This window comes from Astatotilapia calliptera, chromosome 4 (genome assembly GCF_900246225.1).
Source record: "Astatotilapia calliptera chromosome 4, fAstCal1.2, whole genome shotgun sequence".
Taxonomy (NCBI): domain Eukaryota; kingdom Metazoa; phylum Chordata; class Actinopteri; order Cichliformes; family Cichlidae; genus Astatotilapia; species Astatotilapia calliptera.
Genome location: NC_039305.1, coordinates 28846866 through 28870130, shown reverse-complemented (window position 1 = coordinate 28870130; position 23265 = coordinate 28846866). Strand labels below are relative to the sequence as shown.

Sequence of the window (23265 nt, the reverse complement as noted above, 5' to 3'; positions counted from 1 at the left end):
GACTGTGCAGGTGTCCAACAATAGTAATTACACTTTTTAGAGCTGTCAGTAAAACAGCATACTTCTACAAAGCTAACCAAAACCAAACGGCCTAACGCTTGAATACTGGCCAAGGAGTCGCTCCATGCAAACAGCAAAAGCTTGACATTAGACTTTGCTACACAGTCTGAGAGCCAGGCAGAACTAAAGTACTGATTGTCAGGTAGGTTTATGCAACTCTTACTTACTATTCATCTTTATAGGCACGGCACAACCTGATATTACAGCAGAGTGTGTAATAGACATGCGAGTCCACTGTGTCCGTTTCAGGCTTTGCCTCTCTAAGGCGTGAAATGGACACGCATGCAGACGTTGCAGTACCAGCAGGGGGAGATTTAAGGCCAGGAAGTTGCAAGTGACCAGGGTCCTTCTAGGCCAGAAACAATTAAGGCTAATATGTACTTACATGCAATTATAATTGAAATAATGTCTGTTTAAAACATTTCCTGTGATTTTTTTCATTCATCTTCTTAAATAAAATATCTCCCTCTGCTGGTACTGCAGCTTCAGGAGATTACACTACAACACTAAAAAGAAATAGTCTTCAGATGGATAATGGATTCTGGTTTTTATTGTTTTTCTTCTGATCACCTCTTACTTGTCATTAGTTTCCTGTTTTATGCTAGCTGGTGAAATAATAGTGGTTTTGGAGCCACAGGTGTCTCTGTCAAAATTTGGTCTATTCAGTAAATATCAAGAGATTTCACTTTATAATTCAACACTTTATCTTGTGATGAAAACAAATGAGCTGATGCTCAATGGAATCATTTTACAGAGTTTTGGAAGTGACAATGTAGCCCATGAAGCTGAATGAACCAAGCATTCAGCCAACCTCCCTACTGCCTATGCTGGATCTCTCTATATTTGCTAAAACATCTAGTAATAGAACAGTTTTTAGCATGTTCACTTTTATATCATTATTTACATTTTTTTCTTTATAATGTTACAGTATAAGTTCTGAAGCACTGACTCTGATATAAACTTGACAGGAGGTTTTAAATCCTTCCCACACTGACTTCTAAATAATCTGACTCTCTGCAACCAGAAGTTATAGCTCTGGTGGCGATGTGAAAGAATGCAGGTTTAAATTAGTTTGCATTTGCTTCTTCATCTCTCGTATACAGTGTATGTTTTAACATAAACTATAGGACCCCACTGTATTCCCTTGAATCCATAAGCAAATCCATCCATCTTCTAAGCAGTGACACTGCCTACAGCCGCGGCCGAATCCTACGGGCATGGAGTGAGTGAGACTGTGAGAAAACAGTGAATATGTACAACATGTGCAGAATTATAAGCACCTGGAGATAAATTGAAAGCCCTAAACTGTCGGTAGATGCTTATTGACATACAGCCTATCTGATGTATCAGAACCTGTGCCGGGACAAGTGATGATATTCCAAGGTCTTGACTTTCCAAGAGCCATCATGGGGGATTTACAGCCATCTGTTGCAGGAGCTTCTCTTCACCTCCATTTTTGGACGTGTGTGTGTGTGTGTGTGTGTGTGTGTGTGTGTGTGTGTGTGTGTGTGTGTGTGTGTGTGTGTGTGTGTGTGTGCAGATGGGGATCAGTTCTCTCTGACGACACTGTTGTCGCTTCTCTTTGTATTCTTGTCACTCATCCATCTTTACTACATCTCGTTTATCTTGCTGACTTTGACTCATACTGTGATGATGCTCAACACTAAGACAAAGGTCATATTTAAAGAGTCAGTGAGACAGCGTGACTGTAAAAACATCCCGCATGATCTCCCATGTGTGCTGGAAATATCTCAGCTCATCATCCATCAACGATTATATCAAAACAGAAATGGAAGGCAATTTTTAAAAATGACCCGATGCTACTCTACATTACACAATCTACAATAACACAGCTCAGCTCAAATTCAGTACTAATGACATACATCTAATTACCATATAGCACTGTGAAGTCTTCAGCCACTGCTAATTTCTTTATATATAATATAATTTCCAAGGAGTTAGGCTTTCTTGTATGCTCTGTTGTATACTATATATATACAGTATACTGAATATGAACACCCCCATCCTGTCACTGGCACAAGAATTGTTAACATACCACAGGCAAGCCGGCACAAGTATTATTTGACTGAAGCAGCCAAATATAAACTTATGAAGTAAGCATGTTATATTGTTTTTTACTTATCACAAATCTTTCTTACATATTTAGTCTCTGAGCGTTTTTGTTAAACTTGTAATGTTTTGTGATGAATGTTGTAGACAGAAATTGTACTTAGAGTTTGTTTAAACCCCCAACAAAACAGTTAACAGAAACCAGCAAAATGCCCGTCTAATAACAAATTTGGACTTTTCCTGTCTTTTAAGAACAACTTTGCATCTTACAGAAGAACACACATAGCAGAAAGTAAGCCCTCTGTTAACTGAGCTGCTTGTTAACCATCTTCACAAGCTCTTATCCGGGACAGCCAGTGTGTCACATAACTAATCTCCTCATAAGATCTCAGATGGAACTGAGGAGGGATTAGAGCAGAGGATCGTGATGTACATTATGCACACCTGGAAGTGCCATAATATCCGTGTGGTAATCAGCAAAGATAACAGTAAGTATAATTTCTTTGATACATCGCTTGTTTTATGATACGTGCTACGGAGCATCACTTTACACTTACAGTCTCTTCATCTTTACAAGGACATTGTTTGTGCAGTAGCTGCCTTCTTCAGGTATGTCTCCCACTGTTCAAACTACAAGCAGCAGCTTCAGTAAACAGAACTGTGATGTAACAAGCCAGTGGGCTGCAGAGGAGCACAGCACAGAGATAGAGGCAGAGCTGCACTGCCATACATCTAAACCAAGCAGCAAGTTCAGTGCATTGTCGATTCACTGCAACCCTTGAATCCTTTTTACACTGTGGGTAATAATAGAAAGAGAGCCTTTTTATTAGCACCCATCATGCAACAGGAAATGCAGTGCAGAACAGACGAGACACTTAGAAGAAATAAAAATGGTGAGATAATGACTGGTGCGGAGGTAAAAATATAGCATACGTAAAATAGAAATGGTTCCCTGTATTAGGTTTCGTTTCAGAAGCTGTTGGAACATTAAAAAAAAAAGAAGAAGATTTTTCAGTGTGCTCTTTGGTAGTAAGAAATGTTTAAAACTGGTCAAGTCTGTCTCCCTCCCACCTTTATATTTACATCTACGAGTTTTCTCAAAGGTCGCGCTTTTAAAGCTGCTAATTTAATGGTTCACACATGCACACACATCATTCCACTACCCTGACATGTATCTGACGATCGCTCGAACACACACACACAGTGAAAAAGACACATTGTTCTTCTCTTTATTACACCTGTGGTTCAAAGTGTGGGAGGCAGGAGGACTGCTCTGTTTTTATGTTAATGTACACTTACTATGAAAATAAGTGTGCTGTGTGCAGGAATTAAAATATGTAAATTAGCACCGATGCTAAAGAGCAGACTAGTTGAAGATGCTCGAAGTCATTTGACGCGGACTTTGAACTGCAACAGAGACATGACAGCGTGGTGGTGCAACTGAAAAGCAATCCAGCCACATCAAGGGCATATACAGCATCCTAACATCTGGGGTCTGATCAGCCTAGTCTCACCGCAAAACGGTAATAACTACTTTGGTCCACATTGCAAACGATAAAAAAAAAGGTAAATGGTAAAAAAAAAAAAAAGCTGACATTTCTATGCGCAGTAATTCATATTTTGCAGCATGAGTCATTGCCGGACCTGCCCATCCTTCTGTGTGCATACCTGGAATTCATGAGATCGAAAGAGCAGCAGCAGCAAGACCCAGCACAGAACAAAGCAGCCAAGAATGACAGGACTCTGATTAAGTTAGAAACAGAATGAAAAAGGGGAGTGAGGGTGGAGGTGGGTTGCAAAGCATGTTGTTGATACACATAGACTGAGGGCAAGCTAAAGCAAATTAAACAGCATGGACTGTTGAGCCCGACTTTGACACCTGGATGAAATGCTGAAAAAAACGATGATCTCTCACAGTGATTGAAAATCAAACCAAAGAGTGAATGAAAAGAAACAATGAGTAAAGCATCGCAAAACAAAGTTCTAGGCTGACCATAATACCTGGTGTCATTTGATGAAATTCATGCAACTTCTCTTTTTAATTCATATTGCAATTTAAATATTAGGTTAAAACATAATAGGTGACAATAGAGTTTTGGTCTGAGGATGAGTATAAAACATGAACATATAGAAAACAGCTGGTAGGAGAAACTTCTAAACTTATAAAGCTCCTTTAAAAACAGAAAATGAACAATTTTGTGACAATACTGTAAAAAGCACAAGTGGGGATCAGGTAGCCAGGCTGCAATTGTTAAGGGGACTGTGGATTTAGGGGAGCCGCCCTACTGATCAATAACTGCACACAAAGAGCATTTCAGTTGTGATGCAGCAGAGGGCACATTTGAGGTAGTCCTCAATGAAAAGGAGTGAGTGGAGTGGCTAAAATAAATAATCACAACACCCACATTTTATTTTCATTTTTCTAAATACAGTATAATGTGTGCACATTTGTACTTTACTTTTTCTTACAGGGAAGACCATCTATTTGGACACACACACCTCATTGCATCTCTTTCCAAAATGTTAGAAGTTGAGATAAAGGAGCTTACTTTGATAACAGGTAAGTATTATAATAAATATGTGTGCCCTAGTGCGCTTTAGTAATGAAATGTGTAGGATAATCTCTCATCATTAGGAAGAAAAATCTGTTCTAAATATATTAAAGCAGCAGGTAGGAAAATGATTTGTCTTAAATGACGCCATTCCTTCAAATTAGTCTGTTAAGAATGGGGAAACAAAGCAGGTTGTCTGAGTGTGCGGTGCTGTTCAACTAGAAAGATAGATACAGTATGTCATGTGCAATACAGACTCAAGCTGACATCAATGCTGCTTCCCTGTCAGTGTTTTGGCAGCACTCATACACAACCCAACAGACAATCAGCAGTTCACTGTGTAAAATGAAAAGGAGAAATGCTTAAAACAGTTTTGCTTTGGGTTACACTGTTTCTATAAACCAGATTGATGATTGATGATTGGGCACTCCACAGATTTACACATCAGGGTTCGTTCACTCGCCTCGAGCAGCACTACTCAGCCTGTGGTAACGCTGAAATCCTAAAGGAGCTTTCTTAGGTTTGAAAAAAAGCACCCCATGATGTTAGAGATCCAATAAAATGCACTATCAAGTTAAATGACTTTCCCCACATTCATTCTTTTCTACTTGAGTTAATTTAATTCACATTAATCACATTTTCCAACTCCAAAGTGAATGTGTCTTTAAACAGCCAGTGGTGTCTGCAGCAGCAAGGTGTGCCAACGTCACGGCCGCTCCACAGTCAGACTTCTGCAGTGGTCTTGCCACTTTGACTTTAAGTTGCACTTTGAGCGTAATTCAAATTCTGCTCTCCTATGGGTGTCTCTGGCGAGCAGCTAGCAGGATGTTCCCTTCCAGCATCTCAAATAAGCAGTGGGAATCTTTCCTTTGAGTCAACATCTGAAGGGCCATCTCAAAGAGGAGTGGGGGACACTGTTCCATCTTATGTCCATCAGCTTGTGCACGCTGACTGAAATGAGTCCCACAAGTGTCTGATGGCGCACAATTTTCAGCCTTCAGCTCTTTTCTGCCTTCAAAGACTCAGACATCCTCACAGTGACATTGCTGTTCTTATGGAGTTAATACTATGATTACATTTCTTCCAAGAAAGAAAGACTAAAGGCAAAATGAACCAAAATATGTCATGGACACTGTAAGCCCAAAGAAGTTAGCAGAACTTAAAGAAATTAAGGCAACTGATTACCTGAAGTGTTTATGAACTTAAAGGTTGAAGCTTATCAGAACTGCAATGTTTTGATTACATTTGACATGTACCTTTTGACTAAAATAAAAGTAAACTGTTCTGTTTTTCAGTTACGTCACCCATAGGAATAAGTTGATATAACTAAAAGGAATGAGTACAACAGAGTCACCTTTTCTGTTTAGGAAAACTCAGAATTTATTGTTCACTTTTGCCATCTTTTTTGAATAAACAAAAGTCAAACATCAACTCTTAAAACTCAAAGGTCGCAAATCGTAATAAAAAATAAGGTGACTAACTGCCTCAATTACATCCAGTACTGCTCAATTAAAATTTCCTCACCTCAACAGTTTCACCACTAACATACTACACTGTGAGTATCCAACAAATATTAAAATAAGTCCTTATAAAAAGAATTCCAAATGCTAAAAACATGATACATACTCCTGAAGATTTCAATAGCAGATTTGATTAATTTCAACAATTAAACTGTTGAAACTAAAATTTGCAGCTATTGACAAATCCAACATTTGTCAATAGCTGCTTGGCTAACTTACATGTTCAAAACAATGTCTATCAGTAATTTCTTGCAGTCCAGTTATTGCAACAAAAAACAAACCAAGACACTGTCTGATGCAGCAATACGGCAAAATACTCCATACAGTGGTTTTTGTTCTTTCATGCAAGTGTAAGGAATACTCTAACTTTTGACCTGCCAGCATCTTTGCTAGGTTGAGAACAAATTGAGTGAACTGGCTCGCACATCTGGTTTCTGGCATTTTTGCAAGAGACTGAAACAAGAATTCTGACTTTCAAAAGGCAGAGATGGGCAGTAACGCGTAATCCGATTACTTTTTACAAGTAACGAGTATGGGCAGGGCGATATGGCCAAAAATATATATCACGATATATAATTTCTGCGAGACAAAATACAACTCCACAACTTTACTAGCGCAAAAAAAACCCATCCATTTATTTTACTTAAACAAGCAGCTGTTTTTTTATGTGCATTAAAGCTATATAAACATTTACCTGTGCAAATGCAAATTCCTTGCTGAAAGTTTAACCAAAAGGCATTTCCAGTAGAAATGGGCTGACATATCCTGAGCATAACCATGTATAATATCCACTGAAGTTAAAAAGAGGTGCTTTGCAACATGAAACTGCAGTGTGCCAAATAAAAACATCAAATAAAATAAAAACGTTTTCGGACCATAAGGTGCACGGGATTACTAGGCACATTAAGCGAAACAAAGCAGTCAGATGAATTAAACTTTATTCAACTCATTCTTCTTGCTTCCTCCACTTCTGTACCATTGATTCAGTAATGCTGTATTCTATCACAGCTGCTCTATTCCCATGTTGCAGTATATTAATGACTAACCTCGTATTTTGGATGGATTATCTCAGTTGTTCTCCTGACTGAAGTTTGGTTCGTTTACAGCATCCTGCCATGCGATTGCATTTGTCTCTAACCATCAGGAACCTTCACGTTAACGTTTATCGAGTGGAAAAGTGTGAGCGTTCATCCTCCAGCTTCACTGTTTATGTTATGCTAACACAGATGTGTCGCTAGCGATCACGTAGCACATCATTATATACCACCTTTTTTAGAAATCTCTGTCAGAACATGCTATTTTCTGTCTCTTGCTCTTGACGAAGGCGGTCGCACTTTTCTCCTCTCCTACTCCTCTCCCTTAGCTTCCCTGCTTAGCCTCTTGTGTCCTTGTCTAGTCTCGTGTTTTTTGTATTACTTTTCCCTGGAACACTCTCTCACAGTCTGTTCTCTAAAACCTAAAAGAGGAATTATGGATTTGATCAACTGGTCCCTGAATGCAATTGACACCCTTTTCTCAACGAGAAGTCTGGGCTCGGGTGAGCCTGAGTGATGAAGATATCTACCTATTCGGAACCATGATAACAGGGTTCTTGCTGATCGGAGCTGGCTTGGCCCTGACTTATCGAAGAATTAAGAAAGCGGAACTGGCTGTTCAAACCCCCACAAGGCTGCCCGGTGGGATTGAAACGATGGGACGAGGCGGGAGTTTCTCAAAATGGGCTCATTGAGTGCAGCATGGATAAGATCTTGGAGAAGCTTACGGCTGCCGTGGATACTCAGAATAAGATCTCTGAGTACAAACTGGATTACATCTTGGAGAAGCTCACTGTGGTCGTGAGTTCTCAGAATCGGCTCTTTGAGCACAAGAATGACAACATCACGGAGCGTAAGGTTGATAACATCATGGAGAAGCTCACGGCTCTCCAACGGGAGATTGAGAGACCAGTGTTGGTCTGTTAGAACAGTTTTGAAATTCTCATGAGCTGTTTGCACTAAAGTAAAAACCACCATCACTTCATGCATATACCCCTTTGGCGCCAGCTGTGGGCTCAAGGCTGGAGCTGAACAACAACACCCTGATAACGACTGTGTTTAGACTGTTCTTCCCATTCTATGCAAGGTCACCTGGGTTGGCTGGAAGACTGTTTACTTAGCCTGGCAGGGGGAAGGACACTGTCTCAGCTGAACTCTGGACACATACACAGACACGCACACAGACATATATATACACATGCAGATGTACACTCATCCCCCCTCCAACCCTCGACACTTATTCCCTCCCCTCCAAACGCCTTCGACGCTTATTCCCCTCCGATGCTGACGGTGGATCAAGGAGACCAGCGGTTATGCTGCAGGCTCGGATGTACTGTCTACACTGGCTGTCTCTCACCCTTTACCCATCCCTGTTGCTTGTCATGTGTTTCTTTGGTGTATTAAGAGTTTTTTCATGTGCAGAGGTGTTTTTTTTTTTCTGTTCTCAAACTGATCGCCCTGTTGGAGCTCAGTCAGGGGGGAGTTATTTTTTCTCCTTATCTTTCCTCATGTGGTGCTTTTTCCATTGTTATACCTCTCGGACCTATCTTTTCCATGTGATGTTTTTGTGTAATGTATGTATGGTTGGAGGGTAAGATGGCACCGCCATTGCGTGCAATAGGTCGGCAGCCTTAACATGAAATTTCCCCTTGTGGGACTAATAAAGGTATATCAAATCAAATCAAATATCATGCTTAGGTAACTAGTGAAACTAGCGAGCTAACTTCCGCTAACTTCCTGCTAACTTCTAACTCTGTTAAATGTAATGAATTCTGTTTTCATGGATGCCTGGATGTTAAACATCATAGTTACACCTGGTAAAGCAGCAATGCTGATCGTTTTATTAAAGATGAAAGAATTTAGACAGTTTTTAACTCTCAGTGATGTTCGTTTGACTTCGGGACCTTAAAGGATGGAGTTTAGGACCCAGATCGCTCCCAGATTTACGAGCACGTTAGTCCAACAAATACGGCAATAACGACGGCCCAATTGCATGTTCTACAGAAAAAATGTGCTTTGTTGTGTATCTGACGGACAAACACCAAACCAGTTAAGTTGCACCATTTTTACAAACCAATTCTGCTTCATCCGTTTCACTCAACAATTTCACTCAGCATTTTACCCAATATCTATCGCGATATTTCATTTTCTTATCGTTGCCTAGCATTGTACTGGTATTACCGTGAACGGTATAATATGGCCCAGCCCTAGTAACGAGTAATGTAAGGGATTACTATTGCAAAAAAGGTAATTAGATTACTGTTACTTTCCCGTAAGCACGCCACATTACTGCGTTACTATAACCGTGATCTTTTTGCGAGAGTGTCTCATGACAATGATGTAAGCGAGTGCGATGTTCGTGGCAACAGCTGTGTGCAGATCAACAATGGATAATATAACGAGAGTATGACCTTACTTTGAGTTTGATTCTGTAAAAAGTGACAAAAACAGCGAAAAAAAACCCTAAACTTCCAAGCAAGCACCGACAGTACACTGCCACGGGAATGTGAAACTCCCAGATCCTTTCACTGACTGTTACGACAAACCTGCACCAGGGCAAACCTCCGCCTGCCCAACTCCTGCTATACAGGTGAAAATAGAGCAACAGGACCACTGAGTCTTTGATTTTATTTATTTTCTGCTGTGTTTCACTTGCATTTATTTGAAAGAGTGAGTGTAAACGCAAAAAACTATTTTATTTTATATGCTGGAATATGCAGAAAAAAGGTTTAAATGTTAAACAAATTTCTTCCAGTCAGAGAATGTTGCATATAATTTAATGTTTGCTTCATGCGTATTTTACCGCGGAAAGTTCTGTGTTGCTACAAAAACGGCAAGAAAAAGGCAATTAACAATGGAACAGAGACACATCATCATAATACTTAAAAATGTCTTTCCTACAGAGAAATTGCGAAGAGCAATCGTGGCTCAAGAGTTGGGAGTTCGCCAGCCTCGCCTCTGTCAGTGTGCCCCAGGGTGGCTGTGAGCAGAAAGCTCCTGAAGCATTTGAGGTGTCAGAATGTGGAAATTTCAACATCGCTTGAAAAAACTGCCAGCTAGCAACGTCCCTCTCACCAGTAGGATAACTGATTTTTAGCCAATTACAAGTTGAATCTGGTAGTTGGGGTTGTTAGCTAAGATACCGTCATTAGGAAGTGGCACAACTAATGTGTCTATGCGAGCTAATTTGCGATGTGCACCGCTGGCCCAGCCATTTATTTTTTAATGCACCTTCTGAGATTAATTCACTGTGTGTCTTGCCCAGGGCTGGACTGCGACAAAAAAATCACCCGGGCATTTTGACTAGAGACCGGCCCACCAGGTATTATGGGATAAGCCATAAAGCCTTTGAAAGAAAACAAACACTGTTGTGACAGTGATGTACAGTCTTGTTGGTATATGTATGATTTCTAACGTGGTACATCAGATAAAAACTTTGGTTGCAAGATTCAGATAATTATTTAATAAAAGCGAGACATTTTAAAAAAAGAATAAGAAAGAAAAGTATTTCTTTGTGCCCCCCTCTCCCTGTTAATGCCCTACCTGCCCCCTGGCAAAACTTTGCTATCCGCCCCTGCACAGTTACCAGCTGTCAGCTACTTAGAAAAGGATCCTGGTGTTATTTGTCTCTCAGAAACAGTTCATAACTTCTCTTCAACTCATTCATGTCACCTAAAAGGTAAACCTGTTTCTCCATCACCTGTTCAGCTCTGATGATTCAGTAAGGACGTCTCCTGGTTTCATCTTCATGTTTCCCTCTCACCACATATCCAAACCGACATCATGACCAGCAGCTTTTACAGCTGTGGCTCCAGCAAACATCAGCTGATACTAGAAATTAATATTAAATAAATTCTAACAACAGCTGATCAAGCTTAAATATGCTGCTGTTGTTTAGCGCGACATCCACTGGTTTCCTCTTTCTGGCCAACCCGTTCTCACTCCCAAAGCGTAACATTTTACGCTAGGTGACAAATCGTCACCATATTACGTTTTCGGCTACCCACCACGTTCCTAAATGACGACCTCGGAAAAAGAGGAAATATGAGAACCGTCTGGACTGAACCTACACATGTTCGCTCTTTTTCTTCAAATCGCTTAGAAACACGCTATTTAACATCATTAAAGTCCTGGTTAAGGTCAGGAATAAGGTTATGGTCAGGGCTAGGGATAAGGTTAGGTTTAGGGCTGAAATACAGGGCTGGAACGTCTACTACCGCGGGAGCGTCATTGCACTGGATTCCAGCAATAACCCGCCGCGTACCATAAGAACGCCGAAGGTCTCCTTTCGCGTTCCTCAGGAACGCCGCGGGACGTGACAAAACGTCGACATGTTACGCCTCGGGAGTGAGAACGCTCTGTTCTGGCACAAAGTGGGCGATAAACAAATAAGAGAGAAAAGCCGATCAGCTGATCATTGATCAGTTTCATGACTGAATGAGAGAAGAAGAGGCAGCTGACAGCGTAAAGACACAGAATAAATCCAGCTTTGTGTCTTTTTTCATTCTAGCTGAAGTACGGGACAAACTTTGTTTCTTTTCAGCTCAATTCGAAACACGTAATATTTTCTCTGAATACAGGACGATTCCATTTTTTAGGGGACTGTTGGCAACTCTATAATAATTAACCTTATGAACAAAATAAAGTTCACTATCAGTAACATCATAGCATCCACCCAGCAGTATATAAACTCCGTCATGCTAGCTAGAATGCAGTCCGAGTTATTGTAACTGACTGTAAAAAGTCAGCACAACGAAAATAAACTCCACCTAAACTTCGTTTATATCTGACCCAGATAGACTGCAGGTTATAACTTCTTACCTGAAGTTCAGTTCACCTGATACTCAGACCGGCAGCCGCCTCGGGTCTCTGCTCCTCCTGCCTCCCCTTTCGCTCATCCACCTGGCCTCTTGTGGCAGCTCCGCCATAGCCACCACCAAACAACTGAGTTATTTGTACACATCTGCCAGCATCTGGCCAATCCACCAGCTTTCATTGTTTATACAGTTATAAAAAAAAATAAAAAATCATCGGCCCATTGGCCCACCGGGCGTGCCATCAGTTAACCCTTCCCAGGGTTGTATGATTGCTAAATGTTACCGTTCCAATAATACAGTTCTAATAATAAAGGTTTTATTGCTAATCAGTAATATGTTCTTTTATTTTTTTCATTTATATTGACACCCTGTTAAAGTTTAAAATCTATAGCTTTTCGAAGCATCTGGATTAAAGCAGGCCATTAATTCAATCCAATTCAATTAAATTCAATTTTATTTATATAGCACCAACCCACAACAACAGTCATCTCAAGGCACATAATGTTATGAAGGCAAAGATCCTACAATATTACAAAGAAACCTCAATAGACAATAGACAACCCCCTATGGGCAAGTATTTTGTTGGCAAGGAAAAACTCCCCTTTAAAAGGAAGAAACCTGGCTCCAGGAGGGGTAGCCATCTGCCACAACAGGCTGGGAGCCGGACAGGACAGGAAATTCATGACCAAGTGGATGATGGAAAACCAGACCAGTCAAGGCCTCATTCACCCATGCTTACTCCACGCCAAGCTAAGTTGTTATATAAAAAAACATTAAAAAAGGAGTTTCTCCATCTCTATTCATTATTTATATGCTTCCTCTTGGTTATATATTCCGAAAATATAACATAAATTTTCACTGTTATGCCGATGACACCCAGCTCTACCTTTCTTCTAAACCCAATTCACCCCTCCCACCTACCTCCCTCTCAGACTGTCTTATTGAGATTAGATCCTGGTTCTCCTCCAATTTCCTCAAACTTAACAGTAATAAAACTGAAGTTTTACTTGTTGGTACACCATCTATCTTAACCAAATCCCACAGCTTTTCCATTAACGTTGAAAATTCTCCCACCCTTCCCTCCCCTCAGGTTAAGAGTTTGGGTGTCATACTTGATAATACTCTTTCATTCCAGTCTCACATTAATTACATAACACGGTCTGCTTACTTCCATTTACGTAATATTCACCGACTCCGTCCCTTCCTTACTCCCCATGCTGCTGCCATCCTTGTCCATAGTCTTATTACATCCCGTATTGATTACTGTAATTCCCTCCTATTTGGTCTCCCTAAAAGGTCCCTTCATAAACTCCAACTTCTTCAAAATTCTGCAGCTCGGGTCATAACTTGCACTCCATTAAGTGCTCATATTACCCCAGTTCTACAGCAGCTTCACTGGTTGCCCATAGAAGCCAGGATAAATTTTAAAATCTTACTTCTTGCATACAAGTGTATCCATAAATCTGCTCCTTCATATTTGTGTGACCTGCTCCATATCACCACTGTTTCCCGCACTCTCAGATCATCATCTGCTATTCATCTTACTGTTCCGTCCTTACACCTTATCACTATGGGGAACAGAGCTTTCAGTCGCTCTGCTCCTCGGCTCTGGAACTCTCTTCCTCCTGCACTAAGAAATATTGACTCCCTCTCCGTATTTAAGACACAGCTCAAAACACATCTGTTTAAACTGGTTTATTCGCTTTAATGCTGATTTTATCTGTTGTCACGCTCTGTTTTGTAATTTTAACTTATTTTATGTATTTTATGACTACTGTTCCTTTTATTAATTGTGTTTTTTGTAAGGTGACCTTGGGTTTCTGAAAGGCGCCCTCAAATAAAATGTATTATTATTATTATTATTATTATCTCTCTGGCAGCCAGCTTAACAGCAACTAAAGTTTACAGTCAGGCATATTTGTTTACCCAGTTCTTTAAAATTCAGGCTTCTGTGTTTCTGGAGACTAATTTTTTAATAATTTTAATAGCTATAAAAACACTTAATTACATTACTAATTAATTGAATCTTGTTTTAATTGTTGATATCAGGTTAGTTTCCAGAGTCTGGCTAACTTTAGCAATGCTAGCACCAGTAGCCTTGGTTTCTTCCATGCTAGCAGCATGGAAGAAACCAAATATTGTTACACCTGGCTTGACTGTTTTTTCCCGTGTCAGCTTGTCTCCCGTGTCATTAGTCAGATTATGTTCAGCCCTGTACTCACCTGTTTCCAATCATTGTCATCATTCAACCTGCGTATTTAAGTTCCTCGGTTTCACCAGTTCTCTGTCGTGTCATTGATGTTGATGTTCATGTCGTCCCTCCGTCTGTATGTTCAGTTAGTCAGCCAGCCATTCTTCCAGTCTTTCAGCCAGCCAGTCACTCCATCGGTCCTGCTTTGTTCACTCACCCTCCAATAAATCCTCTTCATTTCTGCACCGTGAGTCCAGCGTTTGGTCATCTCTTCCACGCCTCCACACACAACCCCTGACAGAACCGCTTGACTGTATTCCATTATTGTGAAAAAGTGACAGTTTTTATTTATTTATTGTTAAGCTTTAAGGCATTGCTTTAATCCAAATAGTAAATTTTCACAAAACAGTATAAGAACAAAAGACAATGTATTTAGTGGGTTTAGGTTATTTTTCTATCTAGAGTTGAACTGCTGAATTTTTATGCATTCAGTGTGAAGCTTAACATCATCCAATATGATCTGTGTTTTAACCATCCCAGTTACATGAGATAGCTTAGAAATAGATTTCAGTTGAAGACATGGAGATGTACGAAGACCAACTAAATAGATAAACCCAGTGGTGGTTTTCAGCTACTAAATCATTATTTCTACAGACAACTTACTTTTTTATAAAACCTCTAGGGTTAGGCATGAAGTGACACATTTTTTATACTATATTTAGCATATTTTAGCTTTTTTTGTTTTAGATTTAAAATGTCATTTACAAGAATGCCCTGGCCCACCACAGTCAGCAGCTCAATCAGAAATAGTTACAATACACACAATATGCACACAGCAAATAATTAATGGAATATTTAATGATGTGAAGATACATCAGGATTAAAAACCAAACAACAAAGCCCATTAGAATGAAAACAGGAGCAGTAGTGATCAGGTATAAGATGTGCAGTCAGATGTGATTAGAGCTGACTGCATTCATTCAGCAACACCGTCTCCACGAGACTTAGTCAGCCTTTCACTGTAATTTTTTCTTACAGTATTGCAGGAGGGAGAGATTCAGAGTATGAACTACGAGTACGTAGTTATAGACTGATTAGGCTAAACTTTCCTTTTCAACAAAGCAGATAGACTGGATCAGGTGATCCTGTATCTTCCCTCAGCTACGCTGAAACAGGCCTAGGCTTCTGGGGGCTTCTGGGGGCTGATGCACTGACTGTTTCTTGTTCACTGAGTGGTTCTCCTCCTGTCCTGCTCCCATCACTCCCATTATGTTGTGGCAGATAGCTGCCCCTCACTGAGCCTGGTTCTGTCAGAGGTTTCTTCCTGTTAAAAGGGAGTTTTTCCTTCCCACTGTTGCCAAATGTTTGCTGAAGGAGGATCAATTGATTGTTGGGATTTTCTCCGTATTATTGTAGGGTCTTTTATATAATATTAAGTGCCTTAAGGTGACTGTAGGTGTGATTTGGCACTAAACAGAAAAAGACTCAAATTCAATTGAACTGAACTGAAATAAATTATTGATTCTTAGCAGATAATACGATGTTTCATGTTACGGTACCTTTGCAGTGACAATGCTAATGTTACTATCTGGACTGACATGTGCTTTTGGTGTCTGTGCCACTTAACTCTATGGTTAAAAAGTCTATATTATGTTTAAGTGTTCAGACAGTTTTGTATCTTAAAGCAAATAAAGAAACTAATTCCACAACTGCTTCATGGATCCCGCAACTAACGACTGGAATTAAACTTTAAACTTATGCATCAGATTTTCTGGTTTAACCTAATTTTAAGTAGTACAAAACAATTTGAGCATATTATCTTTAATTTGTTGCAAGGTCACAGGTTCAAGCCCCATACCAACCTGCACATTCACCATAAGATTACAGCTGCAGCTATGATGGAAAATGGTTCAGAAAATGCACCCTAATGACACACTTTGTACCTGGCAAGCTACCTCATCTCATCTCAGCTCTGCTGGATTACACTATATTATATTAGATGATGAATCCAGTGAAATCTTTAACTACGGCAAACAGGTCGTCTCAGAGAGCACATGCCCGTCCATTACAGCGGCCTGCGGCAGCCCAGCTAAATAAGAACAAATAGCAGAGGTGCCATAATCACCCCCTGCATTAGCTCTAATGTTGTTACTGCGGTGAGTAATTGCAAGAAATGTAGCGGGCAGCCATCAGGCATGGAGAATGTGGATATGTAATGATATCAGGAGATTATTGAGATTGAGTAGCATAACTTCATTCCCATACTCAGTCTTTTATGTCTTTTCCCGCTCTCTCTCACACCTCTCTCTTTCCCTCTCTCTCTCTCGCTTGCTCACACACACACACACACACACACACACACACACACACAGCCTGTCCTTTAGTTCCATCTAAAATTGCTCATATCTCCTCTACTGCGTGAGAGAAATGTAGTTTCCTCCTCCACCTCCTCCTCTTCCCCTGATCTCGCTACTTCGCTTCATTTTTCCCTCTCCCCCTTGTCTCTTGTGACTCTGAGTCTCTGCACTGTGTGTGAGAGACAGATTTTATAAAGAAAGAGTAAGCAAGTAGGAAGCAGAAGTAGGAAAACTGCATGACAATGACATCGACAGAAAAATATATGAGTAAAAGCAATGTTTGTGCATGAGGGTGAAAGAAAGAAAAACGAAAGAGAAAGAGAGAAAGAAAGAAATAAAAAGTGGCAGGGGCTCCTCTGATCACTAGTGTGGTGTCCTACTTACTCTGCAGCACACCCAAATAACAACCCCGAACTGTGATGTTACAGTATATAACCAGCATACACACTTACAAACACAGACACAGTGAACATCATTACATCGTGTACAGGCACACGCCTCCATCTTTACAATACTAAAATAACACAAGAGGTGTGACATATATATAAGTTGCACAAACACCTCAGTGGAGGTGACACCGTCTGTTTTGTTTTGTTCATGTTTTAGTGACCTTTAAGTCACTCCAACATTGTACACTTTATTTGAGTAAATAACACCCTAATTAGAATTAGAAGAAGAAATGTTGTGGCGAGTCTTAGTGACAAAGGAGCACTCGGGTTCCTATTCCTTATGAAGCTGCAGCTACAAAGATGCGTTCATAGACGTGTGATATGCATATTGCTGATGTATCCCAGTGAACATTTTTCCGTGGCTCCATTTGAAAAACTCCTTGAGAAAATGCAGTGGGGACTCTTAAACCCGTAACCTGCTCTGTTGGCAATAAACACTGAGAGAACAAAGAATTTGAATGGCAATTATTTTTTTGATGGCTTTGCTTTGAAAAGCATTAACAGATAGACTGTTGCTATGAAGATGCAATAGAAGGGATTTTTTCCCTCTGCTGTGATAAATGGAGTGCATTTGGTGGTTGACAAATTCTGACTCCATACAGCCATTTCTACACAGAACTCATTTATTAAGGCACCTCACGCATTACTCCTCTTACGGTTCTGTGGAACCGAATACTGTTGATTCATTAGTCAAGGTGTTGCTAACTGGCAGCATAAGTTGATGATCTCGTGTTGCCAGATTTCACCTACCAGCAGCTAAAACTCTGCTACTTGCATGCAAACCCTGCCTGTGGTGAACTTGTGCAAAATAATATATCAAAGATGTGTTTGTGTAGGCCAACTTAAAGTGACTAATACCTCGGAGTGGATACTGTATGTGTTAGCGTGATCTCCTTGCGATGGACTGGTGACCTGTCCAGGGTTTACCGGCGTATCTGTATAGCGCCAGTTCATCATAGCACAATACTCATCTCAAGGTTCTTTAGGCTCGGGCCACACAACCAGAAAACCCTGCGTTGCAAGCTCCAATTATAGAAATCATACATGCTCTCTAGCAAGCTCTGCATTTGGGGGGATTTAGTGTGAAGTTCCACAGCCGTTACCCAAACCTTCTAGTCCATAGGTGTCAAACTCTGGCCCGCGCGCCAAATTTGGCCCGCAGCCTAATTACATTTGGCCCACGAAGCCACACCAAATTACTATCAGAGCTGGCCTACTGGTATTATACAGCTAATATATATATTGTTTATTATTAAGCTTTGCTTGTTCCATATTCAGTTTTTCAGCAAAACGTGTTTTAGTCCATAAGAAAAGATTCATTCTTATATATTGCTCATGTTCATTTCAATAAATATTAACGTTAGCCCGCGACTTTGTTCCAGTTTTGAATTTTGGCCTACTGTGTATTTGAGTTTGACACCCCTGTTCTAGTCTATTTGAAGTCGCAGTTGTAACAGGTACCAACTGGAGCTGCTATAACTTCCAGCTCCACCTGGGGATTCCCAGCAGTTCCTGAGCCAGCAGAGAAATATAATTCCTCCAGTCTTGGGCTGGTTCTGGGGCCTTCACCCAGGTGGATAGACAAGGGAATTCACATCAAGTACCTTGTAGGCTTCCTCATTGTGGAGGAGAAGCAGTTTTACTCTGGGCTCTTATAGTGGATTTTAAAGAATAAGCTTGGTCAATCTAGCTATCTAATTTGATAATTTGCTCATGTTCATGACTCTGTTCTTGTAGTTGTTACCATAATATGCCATATGCTCCCCGTTTTGTGAACAAAATTCCAAGAAGCTTTAAGTCCTTCACCTCCCCACCTTCATCTGAAGGAAACACGCCTGCCTCTTTCAAGTAGAGAAGCACTTTGGTGATGTTGAGCATTCCAGCTGTATGACTGTCAAGTCAGCACTGAAGAACCTTGTGCGATGATGCCAAAAGGACATCACTGCATCCCCATCATGTTTCTTTCCTAACTTACACTAGACCTTGAAATTCTGTCCATAAATAGGAAGCAGAGTGTTTTAATAGCCTCACATAGTGCCTGCAGACAGCCGTGTTGATAATAAAATTATTACAATTTAGACTTCCGACTCGGATTTCACTGCAGAATGCCTTGCTTAAAGTGCTGTAAGAATTTATTTAGAAAAGAGACACCATTTTAAGGTAGAGGTAGTCAGACAGGTTTCTATAATATGTCACAGGCTTTATGGAAAGCTGTAATTTTCCTGGAACTTTAAATGTGACCCAAAGTGCAAAATTGTAAAAATATACCTTTCATTTGTTCTTCCTCTCTTTCCCGTTGTTAAATTTGCCTTTAATCACCTCCTCGCTGCAGCTACCGAGAGCTAAAAGGTAGACTCTCAATTCCCTCAGCTCTCCTTTCTTTCCTCACCACCCGGCCCCCTCACTTTAAGGTGGTCTCACACACACATGCGCACGCACGGTTAGAGCTACTGTTGAGATCCATCAGCAGGAAAGGGCAGCTCCCCTGAGCTTTTGCTTTTCTTCTTTCCTCTATTCTTCACCCGCTCCTCAGACTTTTTTCCCTGTCTTTCTTCCCTCCGTCCTTTCAGCTCCTCATATCAAGGCAGGCCCAGAAACACATACAATGACAAAGTGAGAGAAACCACACGAACATGGTGTCTCGCTAGCTTCCTGTCATGTTGCCATAACATAATTCAAGTGTCATCAAGACCTCACAACACTTCATTTGCATTTGCTTGATCTCTATTCCAAGCATAGAGAAAGCCAATCAAAACATGGCCGTGGATGGGCTCTTCCTGAATGAAATGCAGACTGCAGAGTTAGCAGGGGAGACATGGAACTTATTCTCCTGACTCAAATAATTTACCTGGCATTTGCTTAAGAAAAGACCAATTATTATTTGAAGGTCTTCCTTGACTTTCTGTATGTCTAAAGCAAAAACAGATATTGTTTGCTATGTCCTCTTAGAGGGATGTAGCAAAAAATGAGGTACTTCACAAAGGAAACACACACGTTGCCACTTCTAACAGAAAATATGTGTGTTGGAGAATGGCAGCTTGACAGTTTATTCAGTTTGCTGCACGGAGCCAAGGAACTGGAAGTTTAAAAGGAATACAGAAACCAGTCTCACCAGTTTGCAGGCAAAAAAATAAATAAATACACATTTATAGCACAGCAGATTCTTTTTGAAGAATTCAGATTTGAAAAAAATGAAAGGATTTAGTACAGGTGTCACGAAGTTTGAGTTTATTTGAAGAAGGTTCAAAATGGCAGAGCTGAATGTAATTTTTATTTCTTATTGCAAAAGAAATACATCAAATCAAGTGTTTACCTCATTTATCCTTCCACTGTAGAGTGTATTCACATAAACAGGACATTTAAATAATTTGAGACTGCGTTTAAATCTTCCAAAAAGACATACAAGAGAATAACATGTGGTGTGTGCTGTGTGATACTATACTACTAAGAATGTTGAGCCTTAGTGTGAGTGAAAATTTAGTATTTTCAGGTATCGTCTGTTAATTTGCATTAAATTGCAATAAAAGGTGGCAGACTAAATGCTGACGTTGATGCAGTGTTCCATCTTTTATATACAGTCTATGGTAACACCGCAGTGATAATCTTATAATGCTGTGCCACTAAAGGAACAATAAGGTACTTTTGTATCTCGATTCGCTGTGCTTACATGTTCAAAGGTTTTAAGTACAACACTGTTAATTATTCCATTGGATCTCTTATTTGTAGCAGACTGTAACTGAGAATGATGGGAATGTCCTAAGTTATTAACCTAAGTGGGCAGAAGAAAAAAGCTCTTCTAGTCTTTGGAAGCTTTTCAAAGAATGAGATAAATTAATGTGATAAACTACTTTTCCTATGGTATCCAACTGAAGTTCAGAAATATACTGAAATTTGAAAATAAAAATGTCAACCTCAGAGTGGGACTAGAGCAAAGGTCAGAGATTCATCAGAGATGAACAAAGACTATCTGCTTTGGTGTGATGAAAATCTGTTAAACACATGTTTAAATATTTCCAAAGATCAACAGACTCAAACTTTTAGCCCCAGAATCAGTCGACATAGCTAAGAAAATTAACTGAAGTAACACAAGCAGAGATTTCCTGACTTAGCCTGCAGTATGAGTCATACTCAAAAAGTCTTTAAATCTCATAGTTCTTATAACAGGTTTCTCTCCTTGGACTGATAAAGGCCCATTTCAATTACATGCTTGTGTTTGCAGACTCCGATCCACAGCGCAGATAACCCTGACGAACTCATACTCAGACTTTAGGAAGAACGACCCCAGAGCCGTAGAAGATAAATGGGACTCACCATGGCTACAAGTAGTCATTTTATAACATAAGTAGCTGAACACAAGTTTCCATTCACTGTTCACTGAGTTCCCCTTATTTACCCAGGATGAGCATTTAGTCATATTACTGTTACTACTTTACTGCACTGTAGAAAGATCTGAAATCATTCTGACATATATACTGCACAAAATTCAAGATTCTCATAATGACACTCCCTGACTAAACTAATATTTTATTCAGTTTTTTTTATATAAACCATAGTTTTGACTGCTGCTGTCAAAACAAGCCAAAGTTAACATTAAAAGGTCCACATTAACCTAAACCAAAATCCAATCAAGTCATTTTCATCCCCAAACAAAAATTAAAATTACTTATATAAAATAAGAAGAATAAAGTCAGAAAATAAAGCTAACAGTAGAAATCAGGACTCTGACATTTTGTTCCACGCAGGATACAAACATCAGTCAACTGGTATTTATAGACCTACAAAGTCTGTATTAAAAAGCTGGAGGTGGCATTAAGTAGCAGCGTTACCCGCTGGGAAAATCTGCGTCTTGCACTTTGTCTTGCTCTTTTCCCCCACCTGCTTTCAGGTGCAGTATATGTAATAAAAACTAATTGGTCAGCGTTTGGAATGGAGATACAATTTACATGTGTATGTCCTATGGGTAATTATCTGAGGGCCATAAAGGTCCATATGTGCCCCTAAGCAGTAAAAGGTAAATGTGTACACCATCTTCACTATATTTTAAGGCACCCCTGCACAGAGTTAGCAATTAGCTGGAGTACAGGAGTATTTGACAAAACAAAAGGTTATGCTATGAATTTTGCTGAGTGTGCAAAATGTGTCATTTTTTTGTTAACACGTTTAATATAAAATCTTTAATTTGATACTTGCTAATGACTTTAGCTACAGTGCGTCTTCACTGCTACCACACAAATTACAGTATCAGTTGGATCATTAATTTACAGCACATTTTGGGTTATCTCTGTTTTCTGCATTGCTGTCATAGGTGAAAGTCTGCTCTGTTACTCTTTAGAAAAATAATCTTAAAACTTGTGATTTCAGTTTTTGTTCACGCTCAGACAGGCTGCTTGAGTCTGTTTGCTTTTAGCTTATTGCTAGTCTTCCACATTAAAGATGAAATACACCAAGACCAACATGGTGTTTTCTGTTACCATGACATTTTAGGTTAGTGTGACCTACAAAATATAACCTCTGTCTATTTTCCACATGTCCACTTAAATGTTCACTGAGGAAATGGCCTTATCAGCCATCGTCAACCACTGTGCACAGTCCAGGTTTCCTCTGGCTCTGAATGGCCCTCAAGATGTGAGCAAATTCAAGTGAATGACAGCAACATCTCTTGGCCACTCAGGCTAGAATGAAGACTGAGCTGCAGGGAACAAGCAAAAGGAGAGAAATGAGCAGGATAACAAAGAAAGAGATGGAGAGAAAAGGGTGGGTGACTGGGCCAGAATCTGGATATGCTGGAGAAAAGGAGACAGGAAAATAAGAGCAGAGGCAAACGAAAAGCAGACGAGTGGACCAGCCATAAGCATAGGGGAAACCAAGGAATGAAGGAGGAGGAGAGAAGCTGAAAGGGCAGAGGAGATGAGAGAGAATAAAGCCAAGGGGAGGGAGAAGATGAAAGGAGACAGGGAGACAACCAAACACAGATGTGATCAAATATATATAAGAAATGTACAACGAAAGGATGAACCTGGCGCCCCTTAGAGTCTGATGCAAGGAAAGAGAGATGGGGAGAGAAAGCATGAGAGAAAGTTGAAGCCTAATGCTCACCGAATAACTAATGCAAATATCAAATTGACTGTTAAATGAGTTCATATTTTTAGGTTGATTCAGAAGCACATTGTAAAACATACCTTATCATTATATTAAAGTGAAATCTCATTGTTAGA

General features: G+C 40.0%; 1 protein-coding gene across 2 annotated transcripts in view; it reads right to left on the bottom strand.

The window, feature by feature from the left end:
- Window positions 1-23265, bottom strand: part of LOC113021370 (carbonic anhydrase-related protein 10-like) — a 146308-nt gene that overhangs the window by 110394 nt on the left and 12649 nt on the right. Inside the window, exon 1 of one of the 2 annotated variants that reach the window (XM_026166009.1) lies at window positions 19319-20217. The exons of the other annotated variant lie outside the window; for it this stretch is intronic. Coding sequence (XP_026021794.1) covers window positions 19319-19325 — 7 coding nt within the window. The 5' untranslated portion in view covers window positions 19326-20217. Of the gene's footprint in view, window positions 1-19318; window positions 20218-23265 lie in introns of those variants that run through there. 2 annotated transcript variants of the gene reach the window in all.